Here is a 19,300-nt window from a genome sequence, read left to right on the forward strand (position 1 = left end):
CTAGCGTCTTTATCCGAGGGACTACGTTTATCGCCGTATATATAGACGACCTACTTATCGTCGGACTACGGAAGAAGGAAGTTAGCGAAATTAAAAGCTAACTAGCGAAAAGATTCGAAATAATAGATCTCGGACTATATACCTACTATCTCGGTATAATAGTACGTAGAGACCGCGTTAACCGAAAGATATTCCTCGGCTAATAGGCCTATATCGAGAAGTTCCTCCGACAATATAATATATAGGAACAAAAGGTTAGAACGACTCTAATAGACTCTTCCGTAAAGATCTAACCTACGGAAGAAGGCTATATTACCCCGGATAAACTTCGAGCTAAATATTAGTTAGCTATAGGCTTACTAATATACGCTATACTCGGCACTCGACTAGACATCGTACACTCTATGTCTATAGTTAGTCGGTTCTACGCTAATCCTACCGAAGAATACTAGAAACTAGTCGAAAGAATTATAGCTTACCTACGTTATACTATTTAATTTAAACTAGTGTACTATAGAGATCTATAACTACTTAGCGGCTATATAGACGCCGACTAGGCTAGCGATATCGAGATATGCCGCTCTACGTCCGGCTAGGTATTTAGCCTAGGTAGCGGAGCTATTAGTTAGTCGTTAAAGCGATAGACGAGAGTAGCGCTATTAACGGTTAAAGCGGAATATATAGGCGAAACGTAAGCCGCTAAGGAAGCTATCTAGCTAAAGTCTCTTCTCGATTAAATACTCCCCGACTCCGAGAAAGGTCTATAGGCGACTATTATATACTACGACAACTAAGGCGCTATAGCTCTCGCGAAGAACCTAGCGTTCTACTCGCGATCTAAGCACTTTAGTATTAACGTATATTTTATTCGCGAGCGAGTTTAAGAAGGGGACATCGAACTACGCTAGGTTAAGACCGATAAAATAATCGCGGATAGTCTTACTAAGCTACTTCCGAATCGTTAGTTCTACGCTTTCCGGAAGGCTATTAGTTTAACGCTCCCTACTACCGCTATAACGCTAAAATAGCTAGAAGATATAAAATAAGTTAGCGGACTAGGGGGAGTTTCGCTAAGACTACGATAGCGACGTCGGTATTATCGCTATTAATTTTCTTTAATAGCGAGCTCCGAGTTAGCGCCCCTCGGACCGAGTATATAAAGTTTAAGGACGGGTTAACCGGTCGTTTATTAAGATATCGCCGTCGACCCTAAATCCTTACGTAAAAGTCCGAGTTATATAATCCTCGGCGCTAACCTTAGCGTTAAACTATAAGGATTTTCTAACTTTAAAACTAAACCTACTTCCTTTTATAAACATCCGTAACTATAGAAGACTTCTATTTCTACCGAAACTATATATATAGAACTAAATCTAGATTCGAGCTTACGGAAAACGAATTTGGCCGCCCTATACTAAGAAGGATTAACTTAGACTAGTCGCTTCCTATATCTAATATAGCTAACTTTCTAGATACTATACCTAGCCGAGTCCTTCGCTAAAGGATTAAATAGAGGCGTCTACTACTACCGGAAAACCTTAGCGGCGTAGACTTTAGTATTCTTAGTAAAGAAGTAATTAAAAGAATCTACCGCGACTACTTTATAGCTACCGAGTAATTAAAGGACTGCCGCGAAATAGCTAGAATGCTCTAAGTGTTTAAAAGTAGATCGAAAGAGAAATACGGATCGAGAGGGCTATATATTTACCCTAAACTACTCTACTTCCTATCGGACTAAGAACGTACTAACTAGGTAACCGCCTATAAGGACGTTAAATACTCGGATCTTTAGAGCGCTTTTTATACCGCATCTAAAACTAGATAGAAGCTACTTAACGCCTATACTCCTAAGACCTAGATTGCCCTTATAAAAAGCCCTTAAGCTAACTAGATTACCGACAGCAACTAGCGTTAAATTCCCTAGTATATATAGGCGTTTGCGATCGTTAGTAGCCCTAGTAAGTATAGTAAGAATCTCTTTATCTACGACTATAATAGCGGGAGCCTTATGCGCCGCTATAAGAGTATTAAGCTAAGCGAAGTCTATAGAAGCATCGTCCGGTTCTATAACAAAATTAGGGCTACCTAGCGCATTAATTAAGTGTTTATAGGCAACATCTATAACGACTTTATTAGCGACACTATAGAATAGGCCTAATACAATAATACTAGCATCGAAATCGACGAGAACTACTATATTAGATATACTATACGTTAGATCTATAAGATAAGCTAGATAAGGGATAGCTACTTCGATCCTAAGGATAAGAAACATAGCCTTAAGGATCCGCGGTAGGAATCCTTTATTAAAATAGAATACTTAACGGAACACTATACCGCTAAGTAAGATTAAGATAGTACTCTTCCCTTATAGAGGGTTTAACGAGGCTATAGAACAGCCAACGAGGGGGAGTGTTAAAATACGGTGGCTAGCAATAGCTAGCTAGCTCTAAATAGTGTATATTAGGATATCTTCCTCTGAGTTAGTAGTTAGTTCTTTAATAAATCACTCCATTAATTATTTAATTTTAATAGTAAGCCCTCTCTCCCTCCCTCTCTCTCTCTTCTCGGATGCAAAGGTAACAAAGGAAAAAGAAAAGGAAAGACTTTCCACTCTCGTACACATGTCCTTTAAGATGCAGCTCGTTGGCAATAATCAGACTAGCACTTTTGATTCTTCCTCCTCTTCCCCAGCAGCAAAAAATCCCGGTTCAAGCAGCCGTGCCAGAACCTTAAACTCTCTTCCCACCAACACCAACACCACTACCAGCAGCGTGCGTCTTCGCCTTCGCCTTCTGGAGAACAACAGTCTTCTTCTTCTTCCTATGAACAGCAGCAGGAACAGCAGCTTTGCCGAAAACGACGGTCTTCTTCGCCTTTCCCTTGCCGCCGGCGGTCTTCTCGCTCATCTTCTTCTCCCTGATAATCTTCTTGTGATGCTCCCGAAATGTAGGATTGTCCTTGGCCCACGCGAAGATGCTCTCCATTGTGGCTTCGACGTCGGCGGGGATGTCGTAGTACCAGTCCATAAAGGCGGGGTGGCGGATGATTTCGTCGAAGAGGGTGGTGTTAACGGCGGGGGGGAGTTTGGTGGTGGTGGCGATGGGCGCTGGAGAGGAGTCGGGGTCGGTGAGCTGGTGCTCTTCATTCTCGCCTTCATCTTCGGCCTGCTTATCTTCAGCTTCGGTCGCTGAGTCCTTAGCATCTTCGTCCTCCACCACGCAAGCCTCCACAGCATGCTTCTCATCATCAACAGCATCGTCTCCGTTATAAACAACAAAGTCACCCGCCCCGGTCTTGAACCTGTTGCCCCTCAAGACATTCGCCGCAGCCTCTACCAAGCCATTCGCTGTCTGCCACGGCCGCTCGACGGGAAGCCTCTCCGGCAAATGCTTCCTACCCTTGGGCGCCCTCGGAGAGCTCTTGCCGAGCTCAAAGTCCAGCACGAAATCCACGTCGATCCACTCGGTGGTGTAGCTAGCCTAGAACGGGGGAAGAAGATGTCAGTCTTTGTCAGATATGATAAAAAGAATTGTAGGGCAAAGAGAGAGAGAGAGAGAGAGGAACGACACTCACCCAGACACTGCTCCAGTCCGCAAACCGCACGGCTGTGAGGTTCTTCTTCGTCTCCGTCATAGCGGGCGAGAGGTTCTTGTTAGTAATCCAACGGGCCGTCCAGGCGAGGAGTTTGGTGGCGAGGGGGGTAAAGAGGTCCGGGTCGGTGACGTTCCAGCCCACCGCATGCATATATCTGTAAGGACAATAAGTAACAATGTTGGAGAACCCGAGGGGGGGGAGAAAGGAGGTACAACATACCCGATCAACTCGCTCGACGTGCGCGGCAGGCGGTGCGCGGAGACCTGCTTCGCGGCACACCAGGCGAGAGCCCGGCGGACCCAGGTGGGAGAGAAGGACATGCGCTTGCCCTGGAGAACTTCGGAGTACGAGCAGTTCTCGTACGACTGCGGGGTTGTTAGCTATGGATATGGACCGATAGTAACGATCCAGGTCGACGTGGTGGCGAGGGGAACGTACACGCATGCTGTCGTCGCTCGGCGGGCTGCTGTCTTTGGACTGGACGCGGACAACGATCGGTTGGGTATCGTTGCTGTTAAGGACGACGTCGCGGAGGTTGAGTTTGGGGGAAGGCATTGTGGCCGAAGAAGGGGTGTTGATAATGGGGTAAGGTGTAGTAATGATGGTTGGGTTGTCGTGGAAGAGGAAGGTTTATATAGTAACCTTGGGAGAAAGGCATCGGAAAATGACAACAGCACCAATTTGTCCAATGCCGGCAAGCTCGGATCCATGACCCATCTCGGTGCTGTCGAGATTGTTGTGGATGCTAACCTCGTGGGTGTCGAGACTATGGGTGTCGAGATTGCTACAAGTGTCGAGACAAGGTATGCTTATTAGTATGGTAAATTTGGTTATGTAGATAGCGATGCGAGAGCCTCTGCCGTCGTTTCTAGCGGTCGAGAAGGCATGCTTCCATTAAGTTCTCATCCTGCCTCGTGAGGCTTCTTCGAGCTGATGCGCCGGTCGCGGTTGCGCCACGAGGCATGGTCAGATATTCATGAAAAGCGCATCAGAGGATAGCTTGCAACGAGAGCTTTAGAATGATGCACTTTCAAACGTGTTTGATGGCAGTATCGCAGGTGTGATGGTCGTGAAGATAATGAAGCCTTCAAAGGTTGCCCCATTCGGAATAGCACTGGCTCCGTCCGCTTTAGCTTCAGTCACGCCGCGATTAAATCGCATGGAATCAATCGAATAACCCGCTCATACTTCGAATCCATCTTAACGAAAAGAAAGAAGAAAAATCCCCCCCCAAAAGATCTTTGTCGAACCAACAACCAGGTTCGGCTGCGAATATGTAATAATGTACAGAGGCCTGGCGCAGGCCTTGGGTTCTCCCTCATCGTGACCGGTCGACTGTGTCATGTCCAACGGGCGTATGAGCACTCTTGTCGCACTCACTTACTCACTTACTCTCGACATCAGACTCCCAACAACTATCGTCATCATCTTCCCAGTCGCTACGTCGTCCATCCTCCGACTTTTCCCCAGTCTGCTTATTACCCTCCACGTCCTCGAGCTGATGACGACAGTCCACCTCACGAGGCAGCTTTGGTTCCTCCCTCTGCTCCTCCCTCTGCTCCACCCTCTGCTCCACCCTCTGCTCCTCCTCCCTCGCCCCCACATCGAGCGGCTACGGTGTAACATCCTTCCGAAGCAAAGGATACACCAGCGCTGTCGCCCGGGAGATCTCTAAAAGGCAGTCGACGACCGCTCCGTCGTGCAAGAACTTCTCCGCGGCGAGGAAGATGTAACGCAAAGTTTCTGTAGTAGGAGGGGTCGGTGACGACGGTGGGAGAGCTGGGACCGCTGCAACATTGGCGTGGTAGTGCGCGTTCGAACGGAGGAGGTTCTCCTGCGACATCTGCGACATCTGGTTGTTGTTCACATTGTATGGCTCGAAGAGTCGGGATATGTAGTCGGCGGTGTAGGTGTCGGAGGAAACCATAGGCGGAGATGGGTAGGGGATGGTCGTGGTGGCAACCTGCTCGCAAGGTAGCTGTGCGTTGATGTCGGTGATGTCCGAGGACTTGGTCTCATCGTTTGAGATCAGTGTGGTGAACGTGTGAAGTTCGATCTGTTTGCCTTTTTTCGGAACGATCTTCTCGCTCGCAGACGGGTGGAGTTTCTTCATTGCCGACAGTGGACGCTCTTTCGGCTGAGCAACGACCGATGTCATCTTGCCGGTGTTTCTGGGCGTCGCTCTCTTGCGTAGATCGGAACGACCAACTGCAATCTTGACCACCTGTTCCGCTCGGTCTTCTTCCTCGATTTTGATACAGACACGGTCTCGATCTCCGAAAGTCTTAATGCTCTTATAACAATCCGCCATCTGCACATCTTTGTCCAAGTTCAAGCATGATGCAGAAGTTGACGGAGCATTGCAGCTCGCTGTCCTCTCCTCGATGTCGATTTCAAAGGATGACGGAGAAGTCGACCGTGACGAACCATTGAAGCTCGCTGTCCGCTCGGCCGTAGAAGAAGTGGACCGACTATTGAAGCTCGCTGTCCGCTCCTCCATGGCCAATTTCAAAGATCGCGAAGAATCCGACGAAACAACGAGACACGGAACATCGAGACCGCTTTGCTGCTCCGCCATACTCCTATTAATTAAGCTCGTGGCGGCAAAGCGGTCTCCCAGCGCGACGTCGAACTCGGGCATATTGCGACGGATCCATTTGAGGAGGTTGCCCTTGTGGCGGCGTTCGACGGTAGCACCACGCTCCCAGGAGAGTTGATCGTAGAGGTCGTTAAGATAGGTCGGGGTTAGGACAGCGACATTGCCGATGGATTGCTATTAAAAAGCGTGGTAGTTAGCTAGATGGATAGATGGATAATAATAAGCTATGAAGGGATCGGACTTACGTCGGTGAAGAATCTAGCGATAATGGGTCGGGCGAGCTGGTAATTGTAGGCGGGCGCCATGTTGGGATCTAGATATGCTGTGTACATAAAGGGAGGAAGGAAAAGGAAGAGCTAAGATGGAGAGGTGAACGAGGATGCGATCAAGAGAGAATGGTCGGCGCAGTAAGGGGGGAGAGAAATGCTAGACCCATAAGAAATGTTGGATTCGGAAGAAATGTCGGAACTCGCGAGAAATGCTAGACTTATGAGAAATGTTGTCACCGGAAGAAATGTCGGAGCCTGCGAGAAATGTTCTACTAGACTCGTGAGAAATGTTGTTACCGCGAGAAATCCTGCAGGAATTCAGGAGACATTGCCAATGCTAACTACACGGACAAGAAGAAGCCGTATTTTAATGGAGTCGTTGTCGGATGCGATGCGATGCGATGCGATGATGCGATGCGAAGGCGGAAGGGGAGGAGGAGTCTCTGGAGTGTAACGTACACATTGAAAGTAAGTTAGGGTAATCTACATAACATGCAGAAGTAACTCTGGATAACTCAGGAAGGCTACGGCGGTAACGGAACGAGGGAGGTAATTTAGCATACCCGAGTACGAGTTCTTGCAGCTATTGTTCTACCAGTCGTCCGTACCGTACACTAGTGTACATGCAGCAAAACCCAAACGCCGTACACATTCAACCCAGACACGCACAACCACTCTCTCACTCGCAAACAAACAAACCCCCCGGCCGGCTTGACGAACGCCTTACTTACTCCTCCTCCTCACTCCTCCTCTTCCGCTAAGATCATCTCCTCCTGCACCCTCCTCGCACACCTCTCCAACTTCTCCTTCACCGCCCGACACTCGCTAATCTCCTTCTGCACCTCCCGGCGCTGCGCGTGGAGGTGTGCCTGAAAGGCGGTCAGGTTCCTCACTTGGGCGGCGTCGGAGTTGTTGTTGTGGTCGGGCTCGTCGTGGACGGCAGGAGGAGGAGGAGCTGGTGGTGGGATGAAGGTGGTGGTTGGCCGCCGAGGTCGATCTGTTGGTGTAAGGAGGACTTGGGAGGGGTGATGGAAAAGTTGTTGTTGCGACGGCGGATCGGATTTGTGAGGGGTGGTGGTGATGATTCGAGGCTCGGATTTGATTTGGGGAGGGGGGGGTGTGGACGGCAGGAGGAGGAGGAGTTGTGCTGCGGTACGCATTCTTCTTCTTCTCCTCCCGATGACGACGACGATGACGGGACACGACATCGTCATCGTTGTTGTCGTCGTCGTTGTTGTTGCTCTGGTGGTGGGCGGTTTGGTTGTTCCGCCACAATTGCTGCACGGCGAACGCCAACTTGGCCACGTCTTTCTTGTTGTTGTTGTTGTTGTTGTTGGCCGCCGCCGCCGCTGCTTTCCCGCCGCCGCCGAAGAAGTGCATGCCGACGCGGTTCGCCACCTCGTACACCTCCTTTTCGGTCCGGAGATCTTGGATGTAGTGGATTTCCTCCAGCAGACGGGTGAAGGTTTGGGCGGTGGGCAGGGAGTGCTGGGTAACGTGGTGTGATGCGGCCCATTCCTCGAGGTGGGCCATTTCGTGGTCGCGGAGCGAGAGGTGGCAGGAGGAGAGTGGGCGGCCGGAGGAGTCGCGGGCGAGGAGTTGCGATATGGTGAGGTTGTTTTTGCCGTACGTCTTTGGCATTGTGTGGGTAGGAGAGAGAGAGATAGGTGTGTGTGTGTGGAGGGGAGGATTGGGGTTTCTTTGTAAATGAGTGTGCTGTGGCAGGATGTAAAGAGGTATTCAAAGAGCTCGGCGATGTGGACATGTAGAGATGTGTGTGTGTGTGTGTGTGTGAATGCAGGACTTTTGAGGGAAGAAAATACTAGCATTCAGGATTACTACTCTTGATAGAAAGCGTGGTGCCGACAGGAAGATGGGTGCCGACAGGAGGACTGATAATGCCGGACAGGAGGGACTCTTCCCATTTTTCTCGGCGCGTGTTTCAACACACACATCTCTCCATATATACACCGATTCATTCCCTTTCACCACCTCCCCAATTCCCATCAAAGCTCCCCAATCCCCAATGTCGCCCTCCAAAGGATACCTCGCGCTGCAGCGAAGGCTCGCCGTCATCACAACTCGACGCCGAGCCGCGGAGTCGCGTCTCGCTCACCTCACGGCGAAGCTCGACGGGGTCGAGCGGGAAACCCGCCTGTGCGAGGGCCAGTTGAGGGAGTTGGAAACAATCGGGTGGTACGTTTTTTTTTTCTTCTTTGAGAACAACAACCTATCCGAGCTTTTCTTCCCCTTCCTTCCCTTCCTTTCCCCGTTCGTTCACATGTTTGGATGACTGACCGCCTGCCATGGACAACAAACAGCAACAGCAACAATAACACCACCTCCTCCTCCTCCTCCCCCTCCGACCCACCTCCGCACCATCACACGCCCGACTGGTCGGCCAGCTCCCCTGCTGCTACCGCTTTCCCTTCGCCGACGACGGACGAAAGTTCCGAACCCGACTCGTCGGCGAACTCAATCGATTGCGACGACGACGGACAACAAGCTGAGTCGAAATGCGGATTAGACGGCGGAGGGGAATCGGAATTCGACGGAGGCGAAGAACCCGTCAAGGCCATGACGGCCCTGTTGCATAGAGTGGACGAACTGGTCGCGCAAGCGTGGAGCGACCTGGATTGCGAGGACTGGGAAGGACTGGAGCGGTTCGCAGAGGGGGTGCGGGATCTTGCGGGGAAGGAGGAGATAAAGTGGCCGGGGGAGATAGTTAAGGATGCCAAGTTCCGAGCGATGCTCCGTTGATGATATTGCGTGCTTGCTAGATTAGAGCAGTCCGGAGAAGATGCTGGATCCACGCAGGACCCGGGAAATGGACGATCAGGTTGATAGCCGAGGAGAATGTGGTCGCGGAGATGGAGGAGGATCAGCAGTGGATGTTTGTGGTCATGGCTCGAGTTCAGGCCCGGGACGCATAAATCTTTTATAGCCCGGGACACATAAATCTTTTGTAGCCCGCCGCGACGTATAAATCTTTTGTAGCGTGACCACCGATGGTGATGGTGAGCAAAGCTGCTGTGGTCAGCGCCTTAACTGTGTTGTCGACAAGGCGCAGGCGTTCAGCGTAGTCGAGCTGAAAAGTGGGTATGTTGTTTGCGCGCACACAACGTGGATGGATGAACAATGATGAAGCTCCACAGTCGAGCAGTAAACGAACTTTTGAATGGCCATCTAATTTGCCAGTACATACAAGGTGTTGGCCTTTGACAGGGGAACTGCCGGCGCTCAACTCGCAAAGGGTATGCTCTCGTGAAGGAAGAAAATCAGATACAGGTCGAAACTGGTAGTGCTTGTGTTCATGTTCATCGTCGAAGTTGTGTGTGTTGGTGAAGGGCTCAGACTCGCGTCTTATGTCTGAGCCTGGGCATTTCCCGAGTTACCGTTGGTGATGCGGAGTTGGGTGCTGTCAACGACAGCGGCGGAGGCGAGGGTGTTGGTGATTGGAGTCTCATGCTGGACGTTGCCAAACTCGTAGCGACCCTTCTGAGGGCTGGAAACGCACTCAGCGCTGGTGCGGTCATAGCCAGTCTCGCGGCAGCGGAAACAGCGACGCTCATCCATGAGCTTCTTGCGGCCCGCATCATCGAGCACACCGAGGTTCTTGTAGCGCATTGGGATGAGGCGGACAGCGGCACCACGGCCGACATTGCCACCTCCACGTCCTCCTCGAGTGGATCCACGGCCACGACCTGCGTTGTCACCGGCTCCTCGGCCAGGGTTTGCAGGAGTGGTATCGACGATAGACTTCCAATTGTCTTCCAAGAGACGCGCTTCAATGCAGAAGTCATGGAATGGAAGTCGAGTGTCACGCTTGAGCTCGTGCTTGTACTTGTTGTTGAGAGTAAGCCAGAGGGAATGGGTGTCAAGCTTCTCCTCGGCCTCCTGGCACAGGCTGCGGTAGTCGAGGACGTACTTGGAGAGCAGTTCAACCTTTCCTTGCTTGAGGACTGAGAGGGCGGTTTTGGCCTTGAGCAAGACGTCGTGAACTCCGTAGTATGCGTCGAACTCTTGAAACATGTCTTCAATGCGGGTCCAGTCTCGGTGCCTGCCGTTGGTGTTGATGTTGATCGTCCGCCATGGCTCACCGGTGGTGCAGCTCTGGACGTAAGCGATCATCTCAGTAAAGGGCGTTGTAGCATCGCAAGCGGCTTCGAGGCGGCTCTTGGGTGCTCGTCTCCAGAAGCAGTACTCTGGAGTAGTACCGTCAAAGATGCCAGGGCCAGGAAAGCGCTTGTCCATAGTTTGATGGAATTTGAGGGTGGTGGAGCCGAGACCGTTGTTAGACGACTCGGGATGAAGGTGTACGACAGGATGAAGTCGAGTGTTGGAGGGAGATGATGCACGGGCATATGAGAGTGCTGGCGCAGTTGCTTCGGCAGTTGCCGCGGCTTCAGCAGGACGACCACGTCGGTCGCGAGCGAGGGGGACACCAAACTCATCTACTGACGGGATGGGAGGTTGCGGGAGCGGTGGAAGCGCCTTGTTGGTGAGGATCTGAGCTTTCAGCTCATCGATTTCGGCGTCCATGTTTGCGAGTTGGTCGCGAAGGCCGGCGATGGTGATATGGAACTCATCAATCTCATCTTCAGCGGACTCGAGGTCCTTGGCCATATCCTTGACACGAAAGGTCAGCTCCTCCAGTGCGCCTTCCAGCGGACTCGAGTTCCTTGGCCATCTCATTAGTGCGCTTTGTGTATCCGTAGATTCCCTTCCGTAGGTTGAGCTTGGTAGCAGTGTCCTTTGCCCGCTGGTTGGACATGGACTCAACGTTCTTCAGAGTGGCTTGGGACGCGCGGAAGAAGTAGTTCAGAGAGAACTCCTCTTGATTGCGCGCGATGTAGTTTTCTGCTGAGTATTTTGCTCCTGCTGCCCGATCGACAGCATCGTATCGAGGTATTCCATTCTTTTCACAGTCCCACAGGCGGTTAAAGTCCACCACCTGCTCTTGTCCGTACTCAGATCCATCTTCTTCTTGCATGTCGTTCGCTTCGACGTTCGCTTCGACAGCACTGGCGTTCGGGGCGTTGGGAGTAGAGATCTCGTCTTGGGCGGCTTCGTCTGGAGTCGCGGCGACGGTGCGGTCTCGACGGTAGGATTTTGATGGAGGAGGCGCAGCGCCTCTGGATCGGTGCCGTATGACGGTGAGGGAAGGTCGTCGGACGAGTGAGTTGGATCGTGAGGTAGGTCGGACGATCGATGAGGATCGAGGAAAGGACCCGGGGATTTGAGATGATGCGCGGCGGCGAGAGCGCTCGAGCTGCTCGCGCTCGCGCTGCTGGTGCTGAGAGCGGCCTTGGGTCTGTGTTTCGTCGATCTTACCGTCTTCAAGCGACTCGTTCTCGTAGTGCTTGCTGCGGTCTTGACGCTTGAAGTCAGTGGGTGAGTAGTCGTTGTCCGACTCGGCTGTTGCGCCATAGCGGTAAGGTAGGTGTCTTCTTTTGAGAGAGAAGACGAATGAGTAGGAAACTTTCAGTACCTACTCTCAGAGGGCGACGGAGTTGTTGTTGACCACACAAACTGTCACGGAGGTAGGTACTCGGTGGACAGGAAACGGAGCAATGTGTAGAGACAAACTCTCCATCCACCGCCTGCAACCTTAGGAAGCAAGCTGATATGACATCATCCATCCTCCGAGGTTCTCCCGTCTACGGGATTGTTCTGCACTTCGACTTCTTCATAGCTCTCGCCATTATCAACGGTTTCAACGAGGTCAACTACTTCATCCCTGTCCTGCGATTCCAGATATTGCACCACCATCTCATATCTGATGGTTGGGCCGATCCAGAAGCCTGCATAATACCCTTCTCGATGGAAACACTCCACAATGATGTTCTCCATTGCCTCCCAGCTCAATAAGCACGCCAGTCAGCCCATTGCCCCCGAGAGTATTCTTATGGGTCACGAAAGGCACATACCACTCACGCCACTCTCCTGAACTGTCGGAAATATTGGCTGAAACTTCCCATCCGCCCCCAAGTGGCATCTTCATCACGCACTCGGTCCTCGATCCTTCTTGTTCCCAGCCCAAGTCACAGGCGTGATTGCCGCAGAGAGCTTCGCGAAGATCCCATACTTGGGCATTGTATGGCGCCAGGCCAGCGGATGGTTCGCAGTACGCCGCCTTAACTGGAAGGAGATGGAGTGTAGCGAGAGCTATCGTTGCCTTTAGGAAATGGATTGCAGGCATTCCGAGGACTGGGAACGTCTATGCACTGGGTGGAATGGAAACCCCAATATTTCCTGTGCAGCGACTTGAGCTTCATATACTAGTCCTGACGGTTGTCGAAATTCACCCCCTCCCTTGGTTCGACCAGCACAGCATGTGGAGAGTTCGAGAGTTTTGTCGCGGCAATCCACCACGCCAGACTATCGTTAGCCGTATTGCGAGCTGTTGCTCGAAGTCGCCGAGGGGCTAAAACACTATCCTTACAGTGATGATGATCAGGGTAGCGCTCTCGTCGAATTGATCGATCCAGACGCTCTCATTACCACGCATCATTTGAGACATCCGAGGAACGCAGTAAGAACCTGGAATCGGCATTGAACAGGGAACATCAAGCCAACCCGTCCACAGTCGAAGGGCCAGCACCGCATCCAAGACTCCTGCATCTCGTCCTGCGCCAAAATCCTGATGCCTCGAAAGTCTCTCCTCACCCCTACAACAATACCGCCGACGAAGGCATTAACCTCTTCCGCGCCGCTGTCCTTGCCGGACACGTTGGAGTCTTGAAACTACTGCTTAGGTGCTTTGCTACCACGATCGGCCGAAGCCATACGAGCACCAGCCCTACACTCTCCCGCCTTAATGCCGACATTAGCCTAAAGCTGCCTACCTTAATCAAAAGGGCAATATGTACACCCCACTCCCGCGTCCTCTCCCTCCTCCTTGAGCCTACCGTACCATTACCTCCCCAGTTGGCTCTCCCCTTAGCAGTTCGGCAGAATTAACGACCCTAAATTATCGAGACTCTACTACGGCACGGCGCGGACGCGAACGGAGCTGTCGGGTTGGGGGATTAGCGGACGACACTGCTCTATGCGGCGGTGGAAGCGGGGAAGGTGGACGTAGTAAAGGTGTTATTAGCATACAAGGCTGATCCACACGCACAGAGTGAGAAGTGGGGCACTACGTTAGAGGCTGCGAAGAGGTGTGGACATGGGGAGGTTCAAAAGTTGCTGGAGATAAAAATGATGGGGATAGGGGAGAGAGTTGATGCGAATTACTTGTTATGATTGGTATGGCAGTGGTGATTCATGCATGTCTATCACAAAATCTATAGAACGCGGGCGGCCCGCTCGATGGATACTCGGGGAACTGTGAGACCTGGTGTATGCCTAGCGACTTTCTAGTTCTGGCAGAGGGCAGGTGTGAGGTCAAAGGCCTATCGCAGCGCTACGACAAGACACGAGATTTTCGTGCCGCTGCGTAAGACCTCCCACACTACTTCAGCGTATTTCGACGCTATGTGTGTGTGCAGATTCAGAAGGCTACAGCAGAATAGTGAATTTCAGATTGCTATCCAAGTAAGTTGTGCTTGGTTTGGTCCCCCAAGAGGGTCGTTCGTCGAAAGCTATATAACTCCGGATCCTCTTCGTCACCACGGATCTAATATTCTTAGGAGGAAAGCACCACCCTTAAACTTAACTCGAACGGTAATGACTAACTGCAAAGGCCCAGGGCCCCAGGACTGAATACAGGAGACCTGATTCTGCGCCCCGAGCAGAACCCCGGCATGACGTTTGTCGCCACACACGAGCAGTCCCTAAATGCATCCTGACAGATCCCGTCAGAACTTAGCAACGACGTTGCACGGCCATTACAATTCTGCTGCTCGCAAGGTCCTGGCTCCGGTCCGCAATGGCCGGGTGTGTTGGCGGAAGGCGTGCATGGACAGCCCACGAACGCGGCAGTGCACGCAGCAGTGTTGCTTCCTGGACCGTTATTGGCAGCGCCCTGGCAGTTCTGCTCTTCACAGGGTCCGGGAACGGGTCCACAATGCCCTGGGGTGATGTCTTGGGGCGTGCATGTGCAGCCGGGGAACGCAGCGGTGCACTCGGCGATGTCACTACCTGGAGGTCCAGTGACCACGCCCTTACAGCCGTTCTCTACGCAGGGCGGCGGCACTGGGGGGCACGCTGCTGGACACTGAGCTAGTTGGCGCGGTCGGAGTGAGGGCGATCCTCCGATGACTTGTTGCGAATCAGCGGCGACGCATGCGATGTTGGAAACGACGCCGTTCCAAGCCACGATGGGCCCTGCGGGTGTTCGACTCTATGCATTGCCGACGATCCACCGTTTTACAAACGCACCATCGGTCTCGTCTGGTGAGGCATTTGCATAAGCAGCTTTGATGTCGAGGTAGTGCTCCGAAGCTAGCAGGAGGGCTGCGACGCCGGCAACTGCAGGGGCGGCTGCTCATCATTAGCTTCTTCGCCTCGTTAGACAGTAAATCCGCATACCGAAGGACGTCCCCGAGAGAGCATCGTTGTTGGCGAAATCGCACGGGACACCGGCTCCGGGCGCGGACACATCCAGCCAAGCCACTCCTGGTATCCCTTGCGATGAAAGGGATTTTAGGCCGGTATTGTCCACACCGACAAGGGTCTCGCTAGCTCGACAAGCGCTTTTGCCGTGGCGATGCCCTCCGTAGCCGTGGCACCGAGCTGTCGCATCTCTATAGCGGACGCTTCTTAAGCTCCATGGCTGGACGGTGCCTTTGGGGAGTCGCTGACTCTGTCGGAGGCGCAGCTCAGCGCTGTTGGAGGACAGGAGCAGGTTGCACGGGAGCAGCTCAACGTTGTTGGAGGACAGGAGAAGGTTAAGGTGGCGCCGCCTGGTGAATAGCTCGCGTTCTAGGAAGTGGATCTCATGGCGGAATTCGACATGGCCGAGTTCAATCGCATGTGCGGCGAGTACCACCGCGACGTCGCTCGACTCTCTTCTACTACCGCCTCGACTCCGAGTGGAACTTCCGACTTAGAACTGGTGCAGAGTGATGCCGGGGAGTCGCTGGTTTCGTCAAAGGCGCAGGATCCGCAGGTTGGACAGGCTCAGCATGATAGACAGGCTCAGCATGATAGACAGGCTCAGCATAATGGACAGGCTCAGCAGGTTGGACAGGATCCGGAGGGTGGTGTATGGTCGCCGCCCGTTGGATTGGTTGATTTCAGCCAGTTTTTGAATGAGAACGAGGTGCCCGAGGGATGTGCCGGATGGGAGCAGTTCTTGAATGGACAGAGTGGGGTCGAGCAGTCTGGGTCTGCCAAGTGAAGGGAAACCCCGGGGTTTGCTGGACTGCGCTGGAGAGGAGTGCATGTGTGAAGGAGCGAAATCATCGAGAAAAGGGTCATGGGCGATTGAACTCGGTGATCGTCTGACTCTTTCTTTTGTTGCGGTTTTTTTGATATTGTAGCGGACTTGCCTTTGCAGATCGGAGGCTGGCTTTCCATTCCAGAGCCAAGGTAGAACTATATCAGTCCACTCTCGAGCTTCGCATTAAGCAAATAAATGCCTTGACAAGTCTTCCATAATTCCGGACCTCGTCCGCATGACCGGTGCTGGTGGTTGTTCGTTCGGATCCGCAGTTGTGGACGAATTGGCGATGCGTCCGGAGATTTTCCATCACAGGTGACCAGCCATGGATGCAGGCTCGCGTTGCTCCATATCAACCCCGCAGCAGGCGCATTAGGACTGCACACGGCCGAAGCCAACTGTGAGAACAAAGTGCGCAAGCGCATGCCACAGGCCTCCACCACCGTGATGTGGTGACGTTTCAGGCCATGGGGTGCAGTGACCCTAGTGGTGGTTTGAAGGCGACTTGAATGGACAACTCAGGTCTGGTTTGTGATGGAAGTCTCCTTTCGTTCTTTCGTCTTGCTCTTTCGTCTTGCTCTTTCGTCTTGCTCTTTCATCCCAGTGCTGCTCGCGTGCGCATAGTTCTGTATTCTTCGTGCTGGAGTGAGTTGTCGAAGATGTCGTCGATCAGTCATGTCTTGCCCGGTGTTGATGTTCTTTGCGCACCATGTAGAACTGAAAGAAGGCGCCGAGGGTGAAGATTGGCCGCATCCTCGGAGGCGACTTCCGAGTATCCGCACGACGATCATTGGCGCGACGAGACGAGACTGAACAGGAGGATCTTTGTACGGAGGGATTCCGCGTGGGTGGTGAGGAGAAAGACGGTGGAATCATCATTTGCCCTGCCGGAATACGTTAGTGCAGGCAGAAAAATTGAACATGTGTGGCAGTTGTACGAATTCATGACGACTGTCATGACAGGAGACAGGAGCGATGGCCGTGGCCGGGGAGGATCGTGGATTTGTGGTTTATGTCGTCAACCAGTGACTCTCCATATTCACCTTCGTATTCATACACGTTCATCAGTCTTCCCTCCCGCTTTCACTCCTCCATCCCCTCCCCCTGGTCCAACGACAGCACGATCCCCGTCTGTCGCGCCCACCTCGCCATCCGGCCAAAAAGCTGCTCCAGTGTCTCCGGCCCGCCCGCCCGCGAGTTGACAAATCTAACCCCTAGCACACCACATCGCCACCTCCACGCCCTCGCCGAGCCAGGATCGAAAGACATGTAGCAGCCTCCAAATCTCGATATCGGATGGGTCCTGTGTGATGGAGTCCGGACTGATATGGTTTGACCACATTATTAGGTTTTATGTATCCACAGGCCTTGAAGTGATGATATAGCCCCGACATTTCCGCAAAGTATAGAGTCGTCTCTTCTCGCTCTCAAGCGGCATGTGAGGCTGTCCGGCCTCGAAGTCCTCCACAGCGATCGAATTCCGTCTTACCGGGTTGTATCCGAGCAAGAGGTCGTTACGCTTCTACAACCGCTCTTCATTCTCGCTAGAGCAGCCCTCTAAGACGGAGATCTGTCCAATGGTTATGGTCTGCGATCGACACGGTATAAGTAGGTTTGTAGGCGGTGTATGTAGCCTAGCTAGCTTAGAGCGCCGGATAATAGAGGACGATTACTAGAGGACGCGTAAGGGTAGTTTAGCGATAGAACGAAACGAGGCTATAAATACTTAATATAGTATATTCTATCGCGAGGTCTTAGTTTCTATTATAGAAAATTAGTTATATAACTTTAGGATTATATAATCTAAAGTTAGGTAATTAGATAGGGAATTAATAGCGTAATCTAATATCTAAAAACTCTTTAGTTAAATACGTAGCTAGATAAGTAATTTAATTAATAGTTTATAAGAAGTTTAGAGGGCGGTATACTAGCCCCTATATTAGTTATAAGCCTAGATTTATATAAAAAGAGATACTAAATAAGGCTTTAATAGTAAATTTAAGTCTACTATCGAAAACTACTCTTCCTAAAAAGAAGTAGTTAACTACTACTTACTCGGAATTAGAAAGAGTAGTATTCCGAATAGAAGGTAGTTAAAACTATCCTCTTAGATTTAGGAATACTAGTTTCCTATTAGAAAAGCGGTTAACTACTACTTACTCTAATTATAATATTTCTACTAAAATAGAAAAGCTTTACTAAATTATTACTAAAACGAGTAAGAACGATATTATAGTAAGTAAGAACGATATTAAAGTAAGTAAAGATAATATTAAGATAGTTAGGATAGTATTAGGAATATATTTCTTCTAAGAGTAACGTAATCTAATTATAAGTACCTTACTAAATCCGTCGTATTAGGAAGTAATAATACCTTATTTATATATAAAACGAATACTTCTTAAATTAATCTTAAATATTAAGCTCGATAGTTAAGATAGTTTATCTAATATCGAATAATAATAAGAACTATACTCCGAAGCTAAAGACTCCTTAGGACTACTATATATAGTTTAAGACGACGGAAATCTTTATAATATCTCGGGATCTCTAGAAATACGCTAATCCTAATATACTTAAACTAGAATCTCCTTAGGTTACTATACTAAAAGAAATAGCCGCTTTAGGAGCTTTATTAACTACTTTAGAAGGCTCTACCGGATTAGTAAAGCGTAAGACCTAGTTAGGAGGTACTTAAACCTCTAGTAAGGGAACTAAGGAAGTATTAGGAAGTATATCGACTACTCCTAACGTATCTTAAGTATTTATATAACCTACTTTACTACTAAAGGCTTATAGAGTTTATAAGCCTATAGAACCTAATATTCCTTAGCTTAAAGATATTACTAATACGACTTAGGATTCTAAAGTTAGGTAATACGGCCTTCTCTTTAAAGAATATAAGATATAGAAATAGCTTTAGGACAACTTCTTAACTACTAAAATAGCGGCTATAACCTACCTAATTAATTTAGTAGACCTACTATATTATCGTTATATTATAGATATAGTAGAATCGATAAGAATACTCTCCCTTAGAGTAATTATAATTAGGCTAAAAGAGTATCTTACCCTAATAAAAGAAGAAGTATACTAATACTTTACTAAAAAGCTAGCTTCTCTTAAGAGGGTAAAGAAGATTACTAATACTAAAAACTAGGTTTAGGAATAGACCTATCTATATAGAGTAATCGATATAGCTAAGATACTTAAATAATTTAAAGTTAAGCTACGATTTATTAATACTATATCTTAGAACGACTCGGCTTATAGATTAGCTCTTAAAGTTTATAATTAGGTCGCGTTAAGACTCGGCGCTCTACTACTTAAGATTTATAAATTAATATCGATATTTATTTAGTATAAGCGAACTAAGCCTCTAGAAAAGCTTAGCTTCTTAATAATCTTATTTTAGGGAGAAGCTACTACTCTATTAGTAAACGCCTTAATAGGTAGGAATTAATAGTAATAGATTAAAGTAGGACCTCTATTAGGAACTAGATCCGG

At 50.1% G+C, this 19,300-nt stretch overlaps 5 protein-coding genes across 5 annotated transcripts; 2 read left to right on the forward strand and 3 right to left on the reverse strand.

Annotated features, from left to right (window-relative positions):
* Positions 1–2,732: 2,732 nt before the first annotated feature.
* Positions 2,733–4,152, reverse strand: MYCGRDRAFT_97907 (uncharacterized protein; the record flags this gene model as incomplete). The annotated part of the gene is made up of 4 exons (XM_003847064.1): positions 2,733–3,482; positions 3,577–3,751; positions 3,817–3,962; positions 4,036–4,152. 4 exons carry the CDS (start codon positions 4,150–4,152, stop codon positions 2,733–2,735), a joined length of 1,188 nt encoding a protein of 395 aa, XP_003847112.1.
* A 1,057-nt stretch (positions 4,153–5,209) lies between these two features.
* MYCGRDRAFT_97908 (uncharacterized protein) lies at positions 5,210–8,106 on the reverse strand (the record flags this gene model as incomplete). Its single annotated transcript, XM_003847063.1, has 3 exons — positions 5,210–6,370; positions 6,442–6,509; positions 7,359–8,106. 3 exons carry the CDS (start codon positions 8,104–8,106, stop codon positions 5,210–5,212), a joined length of 1,977 nt encoding a protein of 658 aa, XP_003847111.1.
* Positions 8,107–8,491: 385 nt separating this feature from the next.
* MYCGRDRAFT_97909 (uncharacterized protein) lies at positions 8,492–9,398 on the forward strand (the record flags this gene model as incomplete). The annotated part of the gene is made up of 3 exons (XM_003847059.1): positions 8,492–8,661; positions 8,787–9,141; positions 9,246–9,398. The coding sequence occupies 3 exons, from the start codon at positions 8,492–8,494 to the stop codon at positions 9,396–9,398; spliced, it is 678 nt and encodes a 225-aa protein (XP_003847107.1).
* Positions 9,399–9,828: 430 nt separating this feature from the next.
* On the reverse strand, positions 9,829–12,561 carry MYCGRDRAFT_97910 (uncharacterized protein; the record flags this gene model as incomplete). The annotated part of the gene is made up of 4 exons (XM_003847062.1): positions 9,829–10,868; positions 10,928–10,959; positions 11,139–11,883; positions 12,477–12,561. The coding sequence occupies 4 exons, from the start codon at positions 12,559–12,561 to the stop codon at positions 9,829–9,831; spliced, it is 1,902 nt and encodes a 633-aa protein (XP_003847110.1).
* Positions 12,562–15,364: 2,803 nt separating this feature from the next.
* On the forward strand, positions 15,365–15,751 carry MYCGRDRAFT_97911 (uncharacterized protein; the record flags this gene model as incomplete). The annotated part of the gene is made up of 1 exon (XM_003847060.1): positions 15,365–15,751. One exon carries the CDS (start codon positions 15,365–15,367, stop codon positions 15,749–15,751), a length of 387 nt encoding a protein of 128 aa, XP_003847108.1.
* Positions 15,752–19,300: the final 3,549 nt, after the last annotated feature.

Source organism: Zymoseptoria tritici, chromosome 18, assembly GCF_000219625.1.
Source record: "Zymoseptoria tritici IPO323 chromosome 18, whole genome shotgun sequence".
Classification (NCBI taxonomy): Eukaryota; Fungi; Ascomycota; class Dothideomycetes; order Mycosphaerellales; family Mycosphaerellaceae; genus Zymoseptoria; species Zymoseptoria tritici.